This window comes from Nicotiana sylvestris, chromosome 7 (genome assembly GCF_000393655.2).
Source record: "Nicotiana sylvestris chromosome 7, ASM39365v2, whole genome shotgun sequence".
Classification (NCBI taxonomy): domain Eukaryota; kingdom Viridiplantae; phylum Streptophyta; class Magnoliopsida; order Solanales; family Solanaceae; genus Nicotiana; species Nicotiana sylvestris.
The window spans coordinates 160,476,956-160,492,875 of record NC_091063.1 but is presented as its reverse complement, the minus strand read 5'-3'; the positions used below and the strand labels follow the sequence as shown (position 1 = coordinate 160,492,875).

The following is a 15,920-nucleotide window of genomic DNA, read 5'->3' as shown; positions in this document are numbered from 1 at the left end:
ACTTCAGATTATGTAGCAATGTTTGGTTGAATTATTAAGTTTTTCGTCTTCCACATTATGGTTACTTAATTTTATTCCGCTGTTTAATCACTTATTATTTTAAATTGTTGAACATATTTTAAAAAAAGAAAGGTAATGATTTTACAATATTTAGCTTGCCTAGCTTCCACGAGTAGGCGCCATCACGACTTCCGAGGATAGAAAATCCGGGTCGTGACACTTTTGGGATATCCAAAACATATTCCTCTCTCTTATGGCAGGAATTAATAGTGTCAGGTGGTTTTGGGATGATTTGGAGGTGAGCTTGGTCAGTATTCATGGTAGTCATTGGGGAGTTTATGATGGGGAGTTAATGTGATTCAGGGAATTTTAGAGAGAAGGGAGACGTTCTCTCTCTAAAACAAACGTCCCCGATAGGACTTCGATGTTCGATTTTTGGGGGTGAATTGCTTGCACCTTTTTCACAAGCAGGATTTATCAATATAACAAAACTTGTGAATAATTTAATAAGGTAAAATAAATAAGGAATTTTTACCTCCTATAGCAAAGGTTAACACCTTATTTATTTTAAATAAATATCATTTAAAAAAATTATATTCTATAGATACATTTTAATGTTTATAGCAAAATATCTAATTTTGGTTACCTCCTACCCCTAAGCTACTAAATATGCTATTCAGTTACACTATTTTCTTTCTCTCTCTATTTTGATACATGCCATTCTCTTCCCCCATTTCTTGAAAACACGATGCTCAATCTCAAAAAATTTTTCACCCACACACCTACCATTAGTCACAAACGGTGATTTTGCTTGGATTCTATTACAACAATTGGGCAAAAACATCATTAAATCTGTAAATACAACGTTCTTCAATGGAGGAGGGTTCAGAGATCCAAACATCATAGTTGTTGGAGACACCCATGGGAAATCGAGGAACAGGAGTGGGTCCGGAACACCATAATTTAGTGGGGAACCCAAGTTAAAACTAAGATCTTTAATATCGTCTTGTTCGTTGTCAGAAGAAGGAGAGGAAGAGCAAGACTGTGTTAGTAAAAGAGAGTAAACGGTCAAGTGAGTCGTGAAAGCTCTCGTCCTCCTCATTTTCTTCTTTGCCTCTGGTTTTACTCATCGATATATTTTATTGTATTCACCATCTTTTGTTCATTGTATTTTAATGTATCCCGCTGTATTTTACATATTTCATTGTATTCACTGTCTCGTTATATGCCATGAATATATTCATATATTTTTTTTAATTAATATAATTTATGTATTCAGATGTATTATATAATTTCTCTGAAGATTGCTATGTTTTGGGGGTATTTTTCGTTGAGAATTTTTTTATAACTGAAAATACAAAATTTGTGTGTTATAATTGAGTTTGTTGAATTATATTAGGAGTCTATTATGTTAATTCATTCACTTTCCGTTTAAAAACAGTGTAATCCCGTGTTTCACACCGTGAATACAGTCGAATACAATAATCTGTCCAGCTGTAATCCCATGTTTCACGCCATGAATACAGTCGAATACACTTGAATACAATAACTGATTAGTTGGACTTCCCTAATTCACGCCTATTTTTGCTACTGTATTCATGAATACAATAACTTAAATACATATAATACATCTTATAACAACAGAAAACGTATATATAATTCGTAATATAGCAAATGATATTTATAGATAGTTAATTACCACTAAAAGATAATGCTTTATGAAAATTTCTCAATAAATAAAGCAGTACAGTCTTGTCAGTCCGACAAAATTATTAAACAATTGAATAGCACAAATAAGATTTGCCAACCCAACAAGACTTCTAAGAATTTAACTAGATAGGTAAAGTGAATAGTATCAAATCTAGTGGGTCCGACAAAACTGATGAACAAATAAACAACACATGCAAAAATTATTCAATCCTGCAAAATTTATGAACAACTTAACAGGATAGATAAAATGACGATTGTATCAAAGTTATGTACACCTAGCATAACTTGTCAATTAGGCAATATTTGTCAATCTAGCAAGACTTGTGAACAAATTAACAACATAGATAGAATGAAGATTGCACTAAAGTTATGTAGCCCGAACATAACTTCTCTTCGTAAACATTTTTGGAGAAAAAATAACATAGACTTAGATCACATTAACCTCCAATCTTTTTTCTACTTTTACAGGATATATTTGAAAGTACTCAATATTCTTAACTCTCAAAACTTTAATGTAAAAATACAAAAAGAATCTGTTTTACTTGCACCTAAGAAAGAAAGAAAATTAAGCTAACGTTTGACATAGATCTGATTAAAACTTGAAAAATGAGTTTTTTGAAGAAGAGAAAAAATGATTTTTGAAAGTTGGTGTTTGGACATGCATTTTACTTGAAAAGAAGTTGAAGTTTTATGAGTAAAAACTTGAAAAACTACATTTTTGGGATTTGAAGACTTTATTTTCAAAATCAGCCAAAAAATAGTTAAAATTTATTAACAAACAGATATTTGAAAACAAATTTTGAAAAAAGAAACTCCCAAATTTTTTGGTCAAACGGGAGCTAATCAGGTCACATAACTCTGTAAGCTAAGATAATGATTCAGTAATTAATTATATCACATCCTAAATGAAGCAGGTCCATATAAGGAAGTATGCAGAAATGGCAGAAAATTTTGCATGCATGTATACCTATATATTATGTAATTAGTACAAATACAATTTTATGCATATTAATATTAATAAATTGATCAAACAATGCAGTGCACATATCTAGCAAACTAGAATAAAAAGGGCAGCCTGATGTACTAAGTTTCCGCTATGTGCGGGGTTCGAGGAATGTACTAAGTTTCCGCTATGTGCGGGGTTCGAAGAAGGGCCGGACCATAAGGCTCTATTGTACGCAGCCTTACCCTGCATTTGTGCAAGAGACTGTTTCCACAGCTCGAACCCGTGACCTCCTGGTCACATGGCAGCAACTTCACCGGTGCACATAACCTAGCAAACTGGAATATAGATCAGTAATAATATCAAGAACCAAACGAAGCAGCACCAACAAAGGAGGTATTCAAACACCTGCCGAAAATATCCATAAGAATCAAATTTGTTGGATATCAAACACTCAAACCAATATGAGTATCAAGTTATGCTTAGCTTCGAGGTCTCGCTAAACTTATTATCACTGAAAAGCAAGTAAAAAATAAAAGATCAAAGACCATTGTTTTCTCTATCCGAGAACGGTTCCTTATTTTTAAGTTTCGCTCAACTCTCTTGAGCTCTGTCAAACAACAAGATGCAGAACGACACCACAAGTCAGTTCACCCAACCCGAACTAAACTGATTAGTTGCAGCCGAGTGAACATGGAATGCACGGATTCTCAAGGTATCATAGCGAGCCTCCTGCAAATGGGGCAAGAGTTCTCGATCTTGATCCAGTCTTTGATGCAATTAATATGGTATACGTGGCCACAATCAATTTTTGCAAGTTCTTCCCCGTGCCAATACTCATCCTAAGACACGCATGACCAAAAAAAGAAGTTGGAATCAGACTTACATAAGCTTACGGACTTTGTGGGGGGGGGGGGGTTGTGAATTCTGAAATTAGGTGTCCCTTACCAAGCATATGCAGCACTGTTCCTCGCTCTCAAGACATGTTGACGAGTCGTACTTATGCAGCTTAATGTATACCGGAAAAGTTGTGTGCCTCAATGCAGCAATAACATTTCTCATATGCTCGTAGAGTTCCAATTCCATTAAGAGCTAAAAGATAAAACACTATTTGGATATTATCCATTCAAGGAAGATTTAAATTATGCTGTATATAACACTAAATTATCTGTTTCCGAAGCATTACCTCATTGTCAATAGTAGGATCCTGCCCATCATTTTCACCTTCTTCTTCTTCCAGTTCACCTTCACTTTCCTGAAATGTTGAAATCACTTAGGGGCAGACTCCTTGAACACCATACCGGCTAAAAAATTAAAGGGCAGTACGGTGCACTAAGCTCCCGCTATGCGCGGGTCTGGGGAAGGGCCGGACCACAAGGGTCTATTGTACGCAACCTTACCCTGCATTTCTGCAAGAGGCTATTTCCACGGCTCGAACCCGTGACCTCCTCATCACATGGAAACAACTTTACCAGTTACGCTAAGGCTCCCCTTCACCGGCTGAAAAATTGCATGACAAATATATAAGAGCAGAAGATTCTAGCCTTAGCTTTTGGTTATACCAAAGTGAGGAGGAAATCTATGACATGCTTTCTTTGTTTATTTTCTATTTTATAACGAGCAACGAACTCTTAATTGTGTTAAAATTGCTCTTATCCTGGTATAGACAGTAGGTAGAGAATGGAACTGCTCTTACATAATCAAGCAACAGAAGTTACTAAAGGTGTGCACATGAAATGAAGCTCAACTGAGAAGTCACATCATCCCTCAAATAGACATAAATTCACAAAATTCTTGATTTGAGTATAAAGGACTGGCGTTGGCATTCCAGTTCCTCTAGGTCAGGGTAGAACACCATCTTCGTCTATAATTTATGTATTTTTTTTCTAAGCAACAAATATATAAACTACTTAAAAGTGTAGGATTAAGTTTCAAATCAAGCGTTATGTAAGGAATTACAAAAGAAATTCTTTCAACAAAGATGTGAATTAGGAAGGATTGGTCGACGAAATATGAACCGAAGACTGAACCTTGATATACCCCAGAACAATACATTTTTGTTACCACGAGATATATTGGCAGCCGCCGATCATTTGATTGGGCTGAAATTTGGAATGGGTGCACTTGACGATATGAATCATTTGAAAAATAAACGTATTCGTTCTGTAGCAGATCTTTTACAAGATCAATTCGGATTGGCTCTGGTTCGTTTAGAAAATGTGGTTCGGGGGACTATATGTGGAGCAATTCGGCATAAAGGAGCTCATGAGTATGTTCAAGCAAGGAATTCAATGTCGAGCTCCCAGACATCACTCTTTGACATACTAAGCAAAATTCAGCATGAGAAGAATGGTTTACATCCTCCTGGTTAGACACGAATTCAGCTGATGCTCGACCACTCTGTCCGAGTTCGACCTGCACTTCCTCGATATGGGACTGGATACTGCCATCTATTGGCATATTAGCAGGAGTTGAATTAGCACTAGCATTAAGAGTTCCACTGAAGGTCGAGTTTTCAGCATTAGAGTTGGAGCTCTCCATCTGAGGTGCAACTGGAAATCATTTGTTGTTAGTTAGAACGATTGGTTGAGATTTTGAAGTCCTCTTTACTAATAGAAGAGAGATAGCTCTGTGAAGAGCTTGAAAATTTCTTTTCAACAGAATTACCGAAATCTTTTCCTGGCCAAAAGATTATACCAATGGAAAAACTACAATGTACTGAAAGCACAGGTGTAAACTAAAAGACAAGAAGGGAGAAAATACTGAAAGCACAGGTGCGTAAACTAAAAGAGAAGAGGGAAGAACACCAAGCAAACCACCAGTACAGTAGGTGACAGGAAAAACTACCTCATCAAAAGACAACAACAACAAACAACAAACCCGGTGTAATCCCATATAGCGGGGTCCGGTTGGCAGGGAGGGTTAGAGTGTACGCGACCTTACCCCTACCTTGTGAAAGTAGAGAGGCTGTTTCTGGTAGACCTTCGGCTCAAAGAAAAAGGAAAAGAAGCAGAAATAACAATTGGTAACAACAACGGGAAAGGTGATAAGGTGATACAGAGATAGAATAACTGAAGCAAACGAACCAACAAATAGTAAAAGAAATCTGCAGATAAGAAGAAACGGTCATACAAGACTAATACTAATGCAACCGACATGAAAGGGAGACGCTCACACCTATAGACTAACCTTCTACCCTAATCCCCAACCTCCAGAACCGTCTACATTTAAGATAAAATATAAAGGTAGATATAAAGTTAAGGAGTTACAATATGTGTAAGCTTTAGGCGTTTGATATAAGGAAATTGATCCCATACCCTCCCACAACAACAAAACTAGTGGATGCAAAACTATTGGGAGAACCTCAATTTTTTCACTAAACATGCATTCTCATTTAGCCGTTACTCCTTATTTTCCACTTCCTCCATCGCTAAAAAGTCAACATTAAAGGGCCAAAAGGATTTGCATTGGTTTGTCAAAAGAATGTGTAATGCTTTCTAATTCAAAGTTCAAGATTAATAGTGTTTTCTGTGCTTTGAAGTACATAGATTCTATTATAACAAACCAATACAACATTAGTCAATTTGATAATGTTATAGTCAATCAGGTCAAGTTTTTTAGAAGGAAGGAGCCTATAATAAAGCATTTCAAAAGCTACAACTTCATTAAGTAAAGCTTTTAACTTTTGCTACAGAGATGATCAGGGGTGGATGCAGCCTATTATACGTGGGTTCCCGTGAACCTAGTAGCTTTTGCATATACCCTGTATATATATTAAAAAATTACCTAAATATCCATAAATATTTAGTTGTGAACCCAGTTACTTATTGTATATTTACTTAAGGTCGATATAGGAACCCATAAACTTTAAATCCTGGATCCGCCTCTGGAGATGATATAGTAGTTCCATCATCTTTTAGAGAAATAATACAGTTCCTCCATTATTTACTTTGAGCTGTTTATTGAAATTATTCCGAACTGTCATATTTCACAAAGATTTCAAATTCATCTACAGTTACTTGTGCAGGTATTGGAAAAACGTTGTTTATTAGAGTTAATTAATAAATTTCTCTAACTTGCTGGGAGGTCAATCATATGTTAGCAAGAAACTCACTTTCCTTTCTCCTCACTTTCTTGTCCAGCGCATTCTCTGGATATATTAAAGAATTTAACCTGACAGATATTAAATAACCTAGAACTTACTAGCAGATATCCTTATACATACAGAGATCACCTAAAAGGAAAATCTATCACATTAAGCCAACTTCCGGATAACACAAAATTGCAAAAAGGAAAATATCCCATAAAAGGTTTACAAGAAAAGACAGTTGCCACAGAAACAGGTAAAGAAATATTTACCTCAAATGTAGCAAATGTTCCCTTAAGTAGACACGAGACAGCAAAATTTCAGTCTGCAAAAACAAAAGTCACAGTTCAGGCTGACGAACAACAAAAGAAGTTTAGCAGTATCTGGAAGCAGTAAGTAATGTTTGATAAACTGCAAAGTAATTCGAACTCTCTAGCCCGAGAGCAGTATCTAGCCAATGTTTTTTTTAATTATAAGCTAGTGTCCTTCAAAAAGAAAAGGAGCATCATCCATATCTAATTAATCTGAACTAAAAGATCAATGACAATCACCCGAAAAAAGTTTGTAACACACGTAAAACCTTTTTTCCCCCCTTTTTAGGGGGGCTCTCTCTGATATCTCATATCCTCTTCACTTCATCCTTCCCTTTTCCCCAAAAATTTTGGGTATTCAGAACCACAGACCGAATTGTAAAGAATGACACAACACAGTGAAGTCATATTCTACCACAGATTGTGGCCAGATCTCATCAAAATCAAAATCTGATGCCAAAAACATAGCATAGGAAAGAAATATATGACTTATCAGAAAAGGAAAGAAAAATATGAATCATCATGGATACATGCATGACCATCAAGGTGATGGTTTCAATGGTATAATCAAAATAAACCAACTAAATTATTTTACGACGAAAAGGCACCAACTTTTTTGTGTCCCCCTTATTAGCATACACCATGCATCAAACCATAATATATCAAGATAAGAATGCAGAGATTAATACTCACCCATATCTGAATCAAGGGAAATGCTTTGGTTGCAATGGAAGTAAATGGCAAAGGGAAAAGTGGGTGGTGAGTGGGGACTATTTAATAAAACACGAGATTACAGTAATTCATATTCATGAATCAGCAATTAAACAGTTATGAACCGAAGATAGTAACAAATTTAAAACAAGAGATTACAGCAATAACAGTCTAGAATTGAGAATAGTAAAAAATTTAAAACAAGAGATTACAGCAATAAACAGTCAAGAATTGAGGATAGTAACAAATTTAAAACACGAGATTACAGCAATCAAGATTCACGAATAGGAGCAACCTTAATTACAGCGCTCACATAGAGAGAAATGCATGGAAATGGCGATACGAGGCAATGCAGCCTCCTCGCATTGCAAACCAATATGTAGTCTGTAACATACACAGGGAAACAGCATGTTTCTTGAGCATCATCATACTCATGTCACTACTATTGTGGTTCTTGGACATTATCCTTGATGAGTTCATACTGATATGCTATTAACCCTTCTGTCTTTAGCCTAACAGACTAGTCTTTCCCTCAAATTTCTCTTGTTTGTGCTGGCTCTGGGTTTTGCCGGATATGCGCCTTCAGTAAGGAAAATCAGGGTGATTTGCACAAATAGTATCATTTCGGGCTACTGGTTATCTTTTGTACCTCTTTAAAGAATCTGTGCGAAAATAAGCCTTTTTAAGTTTACTGGAAAAAAAACTTGGACTATAATACTCTCCAACCTAAAATAGCCGAGCAGGATACTCGAACTTTAGATCGATCACCACCAAGATTTCGCATTCAAATTTGGTAAAAGTATAATTCGATAAGTTAGGAGCACCTTCTCCTACTGTTTCACAATTTCAGCAGAACTTCTAGTACATTCATGCAAACAGATGACTTCCCAAAATTCTAAAGATGATGAAAAAGCTAAATCGTATGGGTCTAAGCAAAAGTCCAGCAGTGAAAAAAAAATTATCTCTACGTGAATTAGTTTGAGAAGAAGTGAAAAGAACCTTAATGTCAGGAATTCTGACTGCATAATTTCAAGTCAGTCTAGCATATCTGCTAACGAATAGACAATTACAGTAATAAATTTATAATGTAATCCTAGTCAATATCTAATATAACTGAGATGACTAGTTATCTGAAGACGCTCAGGGCAGTATCTACTTTCAAGTTTCAAGGGCTAAATTGATTCTTGAATTCCAATATCTAACCTAGCGGATTAAGGTTGCTACTCGGTCATGCAACACTAATCCACATTATTCACTCCACCCCTCTCCTTAAACATTTCTGAAGAAAAAGGGAAAGACAACCCAGACTAAGATCATATTATCCTCCAACCTTTTGTTCTAGTTTTACTGGATATATTTGAAAGAACTCAATCTTCTTAATTCTCAAAACCATAATAGATTCTAATACAAAAAGACACTGTTTTACTTGCACCTAAGAAAGAAGCACAAATGAGGTATTCAAATACTGCAGAAAATATTGCATATTAAATATTTTGGACTGAAAGAGTACATATAAAGTAGTACATATTAAAGAGACATTTATGTGTATTCATACAAGCACAAATGGGTTCTTTTTAGTAAGTAGTACAAACAATCAGGTGCACGTAACTTTGGAAACTAAGATAATTCAGTAATTATATCATATCCTAAATGAAGCTGCACCATATAAAGAGGTATTCAAATACTGCAGAAAATATTACATGCATGTGTGTACCTATTATGTAGTTAATACATACACATTTATGCATATTAATATTAACACGTTTTTCCCACTAATTTGAGCACACAATCCAGTACACATAACATAGCAAATAGATCAGTAATTATATCAAGAACTAAAATGAAGCAGCACCAGTAAAGGAGGTATTCAAAACCAGCAGAAAATATCCAACAAACCAAATTTGTGATATAAGCTACTCAAAACCAACATGGGTAGTAAGTTATCTTTAGCTTCGAGATCTGGCTAAATCTTATTATCATCGAAAAGCAAGAAAAAGCATCAAACTTACTAAAAATAGAACTAAAAACCATTGTTTTCTCTATCTGAGAACGGTTCCTTATTTTTAAGTTCTGCTCAACTCTCTTGAGCACATCAAACAACCAGATGCAGAAAGATGCCACCAGTCGGTTCACCCAGCCAAACTGTAACTGATTACTGCAGCCGAGCGAGCACAAAGTGCACGGATTATAATTGTAGAATAGCCAATGCATCCCTCTTGCAAATGGGGCAAGACTTATTGCGCTCGATCCACTTTTTAATACAATCAACATGGTATAGATGGCCACAATCAGTTTTTGCGAGTTCTTCCCCGTCGCAGTAGTCATCCTAATACACACATGACCAAAAAAAAAAAAAAAGTTAGAATCAAACTTAAGTAAGCTGACAGATTTAAGGGGGGGGGGGGGAATTCTGAAATTAGGTGCTCCTTACCAAGCATATGCAGCAGTTCTCGTTGCTCTCAAGAGATGTTGATGACTCGTACTTATGCAGCTTAATGCTTAAATCAAAAGCTCTTGCTCTCCATCCAGCATTAACATTTTTCAGATACCTGTGTAGTTTGAATAATTCCTGAAAGATAAAACACTAGTTACAGGATATCATCTATTCAAAGTATGCTGTATCAAACACTAATTTATTGTGTTTCTAAAGCATTACCTCAGAAGGCAAAATACCCTGCTCATCATCTTCATCTTCTTCGTCTTCCAATCCATCATCACTTTCCTGAAATGTTGGACTCACTTAGGAGCAAACTCATTGAACACCAAACCAACAACAAAATTGCACGATAAATTTATAAGAGCAGAAGAGAAATTCTAGCCTTAGCTCTGGGTTATACCAAATTGAGAAATCTGCAAAAACTTCCCTTCATTTTTTTAACTTTTATTTTTTAATGAGCAACAAACTCTTAAATGAGTTGAATGAATAACCCGACAGCATTGTTCTTATCCAGTTGCAAACAGAAGGTAGACAGTAGGTAGAGAATACAACTACTCTTACATAATCAAGCAACAGAAGAAGTTACTCATGCAAGCATAAGAACAAATTATTGGGTTGCAATATTCAGATGCTAGTAACAAGTGGTGTTAAAACTGATAAATATCTTTTTATGTGGAACTAAACGTGTGCACAATTACACATGAAATGAAGCTCAACTGAAAAGTCACATCATTCCTATTCGTATGCATATAGACAAAAGTTCACAAATACCTTGTTTTGAGTACAAAGAATTGGCGTTGGCATCCCAGTTCCTGAGCTAGGTCAGGGTAGAACGCTAACTTCGTCTATGATTTAATCATTTTCAATTGAGAGATACTCTGTCCTTTTCTTTGGAGTAATGTGAAATTTAGGTTATTGGGAAGGCACAGAAAACTACTACTCAGAGAAAACTTACAGGCTAGCAAGATTTTAAGAACCATCGGCTAATACATGTATTTATAATTAATGCAACTCAACAAGGAATAATTGGAAAATAACAATAAAATATTCTGAGGAAGCAACTTTGCCCTAAGCAGCAAATACCTAAAATACTTAAAAGTGTACAATTAAGTTTCAAATCAAGTGTCAAACACGAATATATTGATAAGACATGCAGAGATAAACAAACAAGCTGAAATAGAGTTTTTAAAGACATTAGATGGGTAGAAGGGAGTTCTCAAACAAAGGGGAGATTAGCAAGGAAATATTCTAGAGAAAAATGTTATCATCTCTAAATCCTTCTCCAAAATCAATATCCGCAACGAGCCCAATTTTGTTAAGGAATAGATGGCTAAATAATATAGAACCACCAACATAAAAAAGAGGAGTACGACTGAAACCTTAGTAAAGTGAAGAAACTTAACTGGAATCATGAGAGCAAGATTATTTCGAATCAAGAAAGTCAACGCTGCTGTTGTTTCCTGCAGTCCCCGGATCACGGACACAATACTCTCAACCATCCGTTCAAGAGTATTTTCAACTCTTACCCTATAAGCACCAGTTGAATTAGTAGCAGCATTAAGAGTTCCGTTGAAGGTCAAGTTGCTGTCACCATTAGTTCCGTAGCTCTCCATCTGAGGTGCAATAAGAAATGAATTGCTGTTTGTTAGAGCAATTGGTTGAGATATTGAAAGAAGGGTAGCTTAGTGAAGAGCTTGAAAATATCTCCTTTTTTTTTTCTAAAGAAGGTAAGAGAAGAGCTAGAAATTTCTTTTCAACAGAATTCTGGAACAAACTAGGAGGAGGTAACACTAATGTAAACCACCAGTACAGTAGGTGATGGGAAAAACTGAAGGGCAACCGATGCACTAAGCTCCCGCTATGCGCGGGGTCCGAGGAAGGGCCGGACCACAAGGGTCTATCGTACGCAGTCTTACCCTGCATTTCTACCGGAGACTGTTTCCACGGCTCGAACCCCTGACCCCCTGGTCACATGGCAACAACTATAGCAGTTACGCCAAGGCTGCTCTTCCAAGTGATGGGAAAAACTACCTCATTAAAAGACATTCTAAGTTGAAATATAAAGAAAAAGGTAGATATACTATTAAGCTCCAAACCACTCTCGAAAAGCTAGTAGTTTTTTTATTTTATTTAGTTGGAACAAGCTAACTCCTTTAAATAGCCTGGTTATGTTTCGGGATTTTGTTAGCTCTCTGATTCTAGAATAGGCCTGATGTACTAGAGCTATCATTTTCTTTTTCGTGTTTCCTCTTTTGTACTCCAACATCTACTTGATGCATTATTAAAGAAACAACTTACTTCACAAAAAAACGGTAGATATACTATTAAGGGTTGCAACTAACATGTCCAACTAGGTTAGTATTAAACCAACTCAAGACAACGCTAAATCCTTTGGGTGGGGGAGGAAGGGAAGGGAAAGAAAAACAAAAACTTCTCTGGGAATAGCTATTTTGCATTCTTAGATACGCGGATGATAAATCATAAATGCAACTTGGAAAGTATTATACCAACCCAAGCCAAGTCCAAACACCTAGAGGTCAAAGAAAGGAAGAGAAGGAAAATTGAAACTTAACTTAGCTATTTGGCATTTAGTATTAGGAAAATTGATTATACGTTCCCACATTCGGAAAACTAGTTAAAAACTATCCGGAACCTCACTAAACATGCATTTCCTTTAAGCCGTTACTCGTTATTTTCCACTACTTCACGAAAAAAATGAATATTTCATGATTGAAGAGTAAAGTAAATTTCACATTAAGCCAACTTCCGGAAAACACAAAATTGCAAAAAGGGAATTATCCATAAACCGTTTACAAGAAAACACAGTTGCCACAGAAGCAGGTAAAGGAATATTTACCTCAAGCGTGCCAAATGTTCCCTTAAGTAGACGCGAGATAGAGAAACTTCAGTTGTCTGCAAAAGTAAAAGTCATAGCTCAGGCTGACGAACAACAAAAGAAGTTTAGTAGTATCTGAAAGCAGTAAGTAGTGTTTGATAAAATGCAAGGTAATTCGAACTCTCTTGCCCGAGAGCAGTATCTAGCCAATGATTTTTTTCATTATAAGCTAATGTCCTTCAAGAAGAAAAGGAGCATCATCCGTATCTAATTAATCTGAACTAAAAGATCAATGACAATCACCCGAAAAAAGTTTGTAACACATGTAACTTGTCAATTAATCAATCAACTTTGCTAATCCCAAATTACTTGGAGTTGGCTAAATGAAACCTTTGAATCTACTCCACTCTATTTACGATCTCCCTTGCACCCAAGAAATGAAATGAAACCCCTTGCTCTTTTAGTATTCAAAAGGTTCACCATAGGTAGACTAATTTTTAAGTAATAACATTAAAAAAAAATTTAAAAAGGCATAAAAGGGTAAAAACAACAAGGAAGACATAAGGATAGAAGTAACTTCATCTCTAAATGGGAGAGATTTCAAATGCTAACATATAACAACTTTCATAAGGCCTTCTTTTTTCTTTTGATAACCGTGGTGTGTCCGGGGTAGCTTGCGTACACCTCGACTATTTTCACAGGATACCTGTCACCTCCCCACCAGCAACAGGTACCAAGTAACTTTGTCCACCAAATAACATTATACATTAAAAAAATGAGCACCAATATTTAGTTCTTGCTCGACCTAAAGGATATAACACATGCTCGATTTCCAACTCATCAAGAGCAAGGGCTTTTATTAACCCAAACCAAAGCAAGCACCTAATGAAAGTAAATTTTCCTTTCTTGGTTTCTTTTTCCCTTTTTTGGTTCCCTTTTTCCTTTTTTTAAGGGGTGGAGGGTGGAGAATAACCAAAGATTAGGCTTAGATATGACAAAGATCTATCAGAATCAGAAAACCATTAATAAATATGATAACAATTGCAATCTAAAGTCCTTAAGCAGAAAAAGGCAAAAAACAATAACTTTCTGTCCATGGAGAGGAATCAAAGAGGATTAAGCTTTTAGACAAATTTAGAGTCCAAGAAACCTCGTTCATATCCTCTTCACTTCATACTCCCTTTCCTCCCCAAAATTTGTATATTCAAAACCAGTTCAGGCCATATCTCATCAAAATCAAAATCTGATGCCAAAAATCATAAAATAGGAAATAAATATATGATTAATTAGAAAAAAGGTAAAATTTATATGAATTACCATGGATAATTGCATGACCATCAAGGTAAAAGATTGCATGACCATCAAGGTAAAAGATTCAATGGTATAATCAGTGGCGAAGCCAGGAACTTTAGTAAGGGGATTCGAAAAACTACAAGAATGACACATTTGGAATTTGAATCTACGACTTAAAATTAATTTTGAACCCCTTTATTACACTAGAAGTTTCTCTTATGTTAACTGGATTCAATCGTTTATATATAAAAAAAAGAATTATTTTTACCCTATTTACGGAGTATACGAAGGGGATTCAATTGGACCCCCTTCCCAATAGGTGGCTCCGCCCCTCGGTATAATCAAAATAAACCAATTTGATTATTCTACATCAAAAGGGCACCTACTTTTTGCATCAAATTTATTAACATACACCACACATCAAACAATAAATCAAGAAAACAATGAAGGGAGGTTTATATCAATAAAGACTTTTTTTCTCACAAAGAACTAACCCTTGAAAGCAGAGACTAACACTCACCAAAATATCAAACAAGTGAAATGCTTTGGCTGCAAACAAAGTAAATGGCAGAGGGAAAAGGGACTATTTAATAAAACAATGAGATTACAGTAATAAAAATTCATGAATTGAGAATTAGAACAACCTTAAAACAAGAGTTACGCGCAAACTAGCCAGGACACAACGGTCATAAAAAAATAAAAATAAAAAGAACAGCCTTAAAAACAAGAGAATATAACAATCAAAATTCAAAAAATTGAGGATAGTAACAAAATTAAAACAAGAGATTACAGCAAATCAAAGGTCAAGAACTGAGGATAGTAATAAATTTAAAACAAGAGATTACAGCAAATCAATAGTCAAGAATTAAAGATGGTAAACAATTTAAAACATGATATTACAGTAATCAAGATTCAAAACTTAAGGATAGGAACAACCTCAATTAGAGCACTCATTGATGAGTTCATACTGACTTATTAAATCTTTCTATGTCAATTAATTTCAAATTCGTATCGGTAAATTGGGTGCGCAGTCACTTTCAACTATTATCACGTATATATTTCATTGAATTATAAAATAAAAATAGAAAAAATACTGCTAATGATTTGAAGTTGGAATTCTTCCTATTAAAAATAGAAAAATAAAAACTAATATAAGTGGTTGTTTGGTTCCAAAGAGAGTTATCTGGGGATTAATAATCTTAGGATTATAATTTCTCAATTGTTATTATTTAATACAAAGTCGATTAATATCACCATTTTGATATAAAATTTGTAGCGATATTAGTTAATATTCATAATCAAACACAAAATAAATACAATAATAAATTATATTATGAGATTATTATCTCAATCGAGGTACCCAAACTAGGGGAGCATCGGTCGGTTCAGTTGTGAATATTATCGGTTATTCGTATTGGTTATCGGTTTATAAATATACTAAACCAATAACCGAACCGATAAGATATCGTTTATTGGGTATCGATTAGTCGGTTATCAATCCTTATCGGTTCGGTTATCGGTTTACCCGATAAGAATAAAAACTATCCAAATATTTATTATAGAAATCGTGACCATACTATTAAGAGAAAGGA

The 15,920-nt window shown here is 35.2% G+C and overlaps 1 protein-coding gene and 1 long non-coding RNA gene across 8 annotated transcripts; both read right to left on the bottom strand.

Moving 5' to 3' along the window:
- Positions 1-3,050: 3,050 nt before the first annotated feature.
- On the bottom strand, positions 3,051-4,453 carry LOC138872513 (uncharacterized). The gene is made up of 4 exons (XR_011400891.1): positions 4,054-4,453; positions 3,840-3,908; positions 3,602-3,745; positions 3,051-3,495 (listed from the first exon to the last, which is right to left on the bottom strand). It is a non-coding gene; the product is annotated as an uncharacterized lncRNA (long non-coding RNA).
- Positions 4,454-4,910: 457 nt separating this feature from the next.
- LOC104220694 (E3 ubiquitin-protein ligase MBR1-like) lies at positions 4,911-15,385 on the bottom strand. Of its 7 annotated transcripts, none has more exons than XM_070150679.1 (9): positions 14,353-15,224; positions 14,122-14,278; positions 13,057-13,112; positions 11,603-11,812; positions 10,419-10,484; positions 10,194-10,331; positions 9,772-10,088; positions 7,013-7,065; positions 4,911-5,205 (listed from the first exon to the last, which is right to left on the bottom strand). In XM_070150679.1, the coding sequence occupies exons 4-7, from the start codon at positions 11,810-11,812 to the stop codon at positions 9,948-9,950; spliced, it is 555 nt and encodes a 184-aa protein (XP_070006780.1). In that variant the 5' UTR covers positions 13,057-13,112; positions 14,122-14,278; positions 14,353-15,224; the 3' UTR covers positions 4,911-5,205; positions 7,013-7,065; positions 9,772-9,947. The 7 variants fall into 7 exon arrangements, with proteins under 7 accessions (XP_070006780.1, XP_009769907.2, XP_009769911.2 ...); XM_009771605.2 differs by having other exon boundaries at positions 14,186-14,278; XM_009771609.2 differs by having other exon boundaries at positions 14,186-14,278; positions 14,849-15,224.
- Between the last annotated feature and the right edge of the window lie 535 nt (positions 15,386-15,920).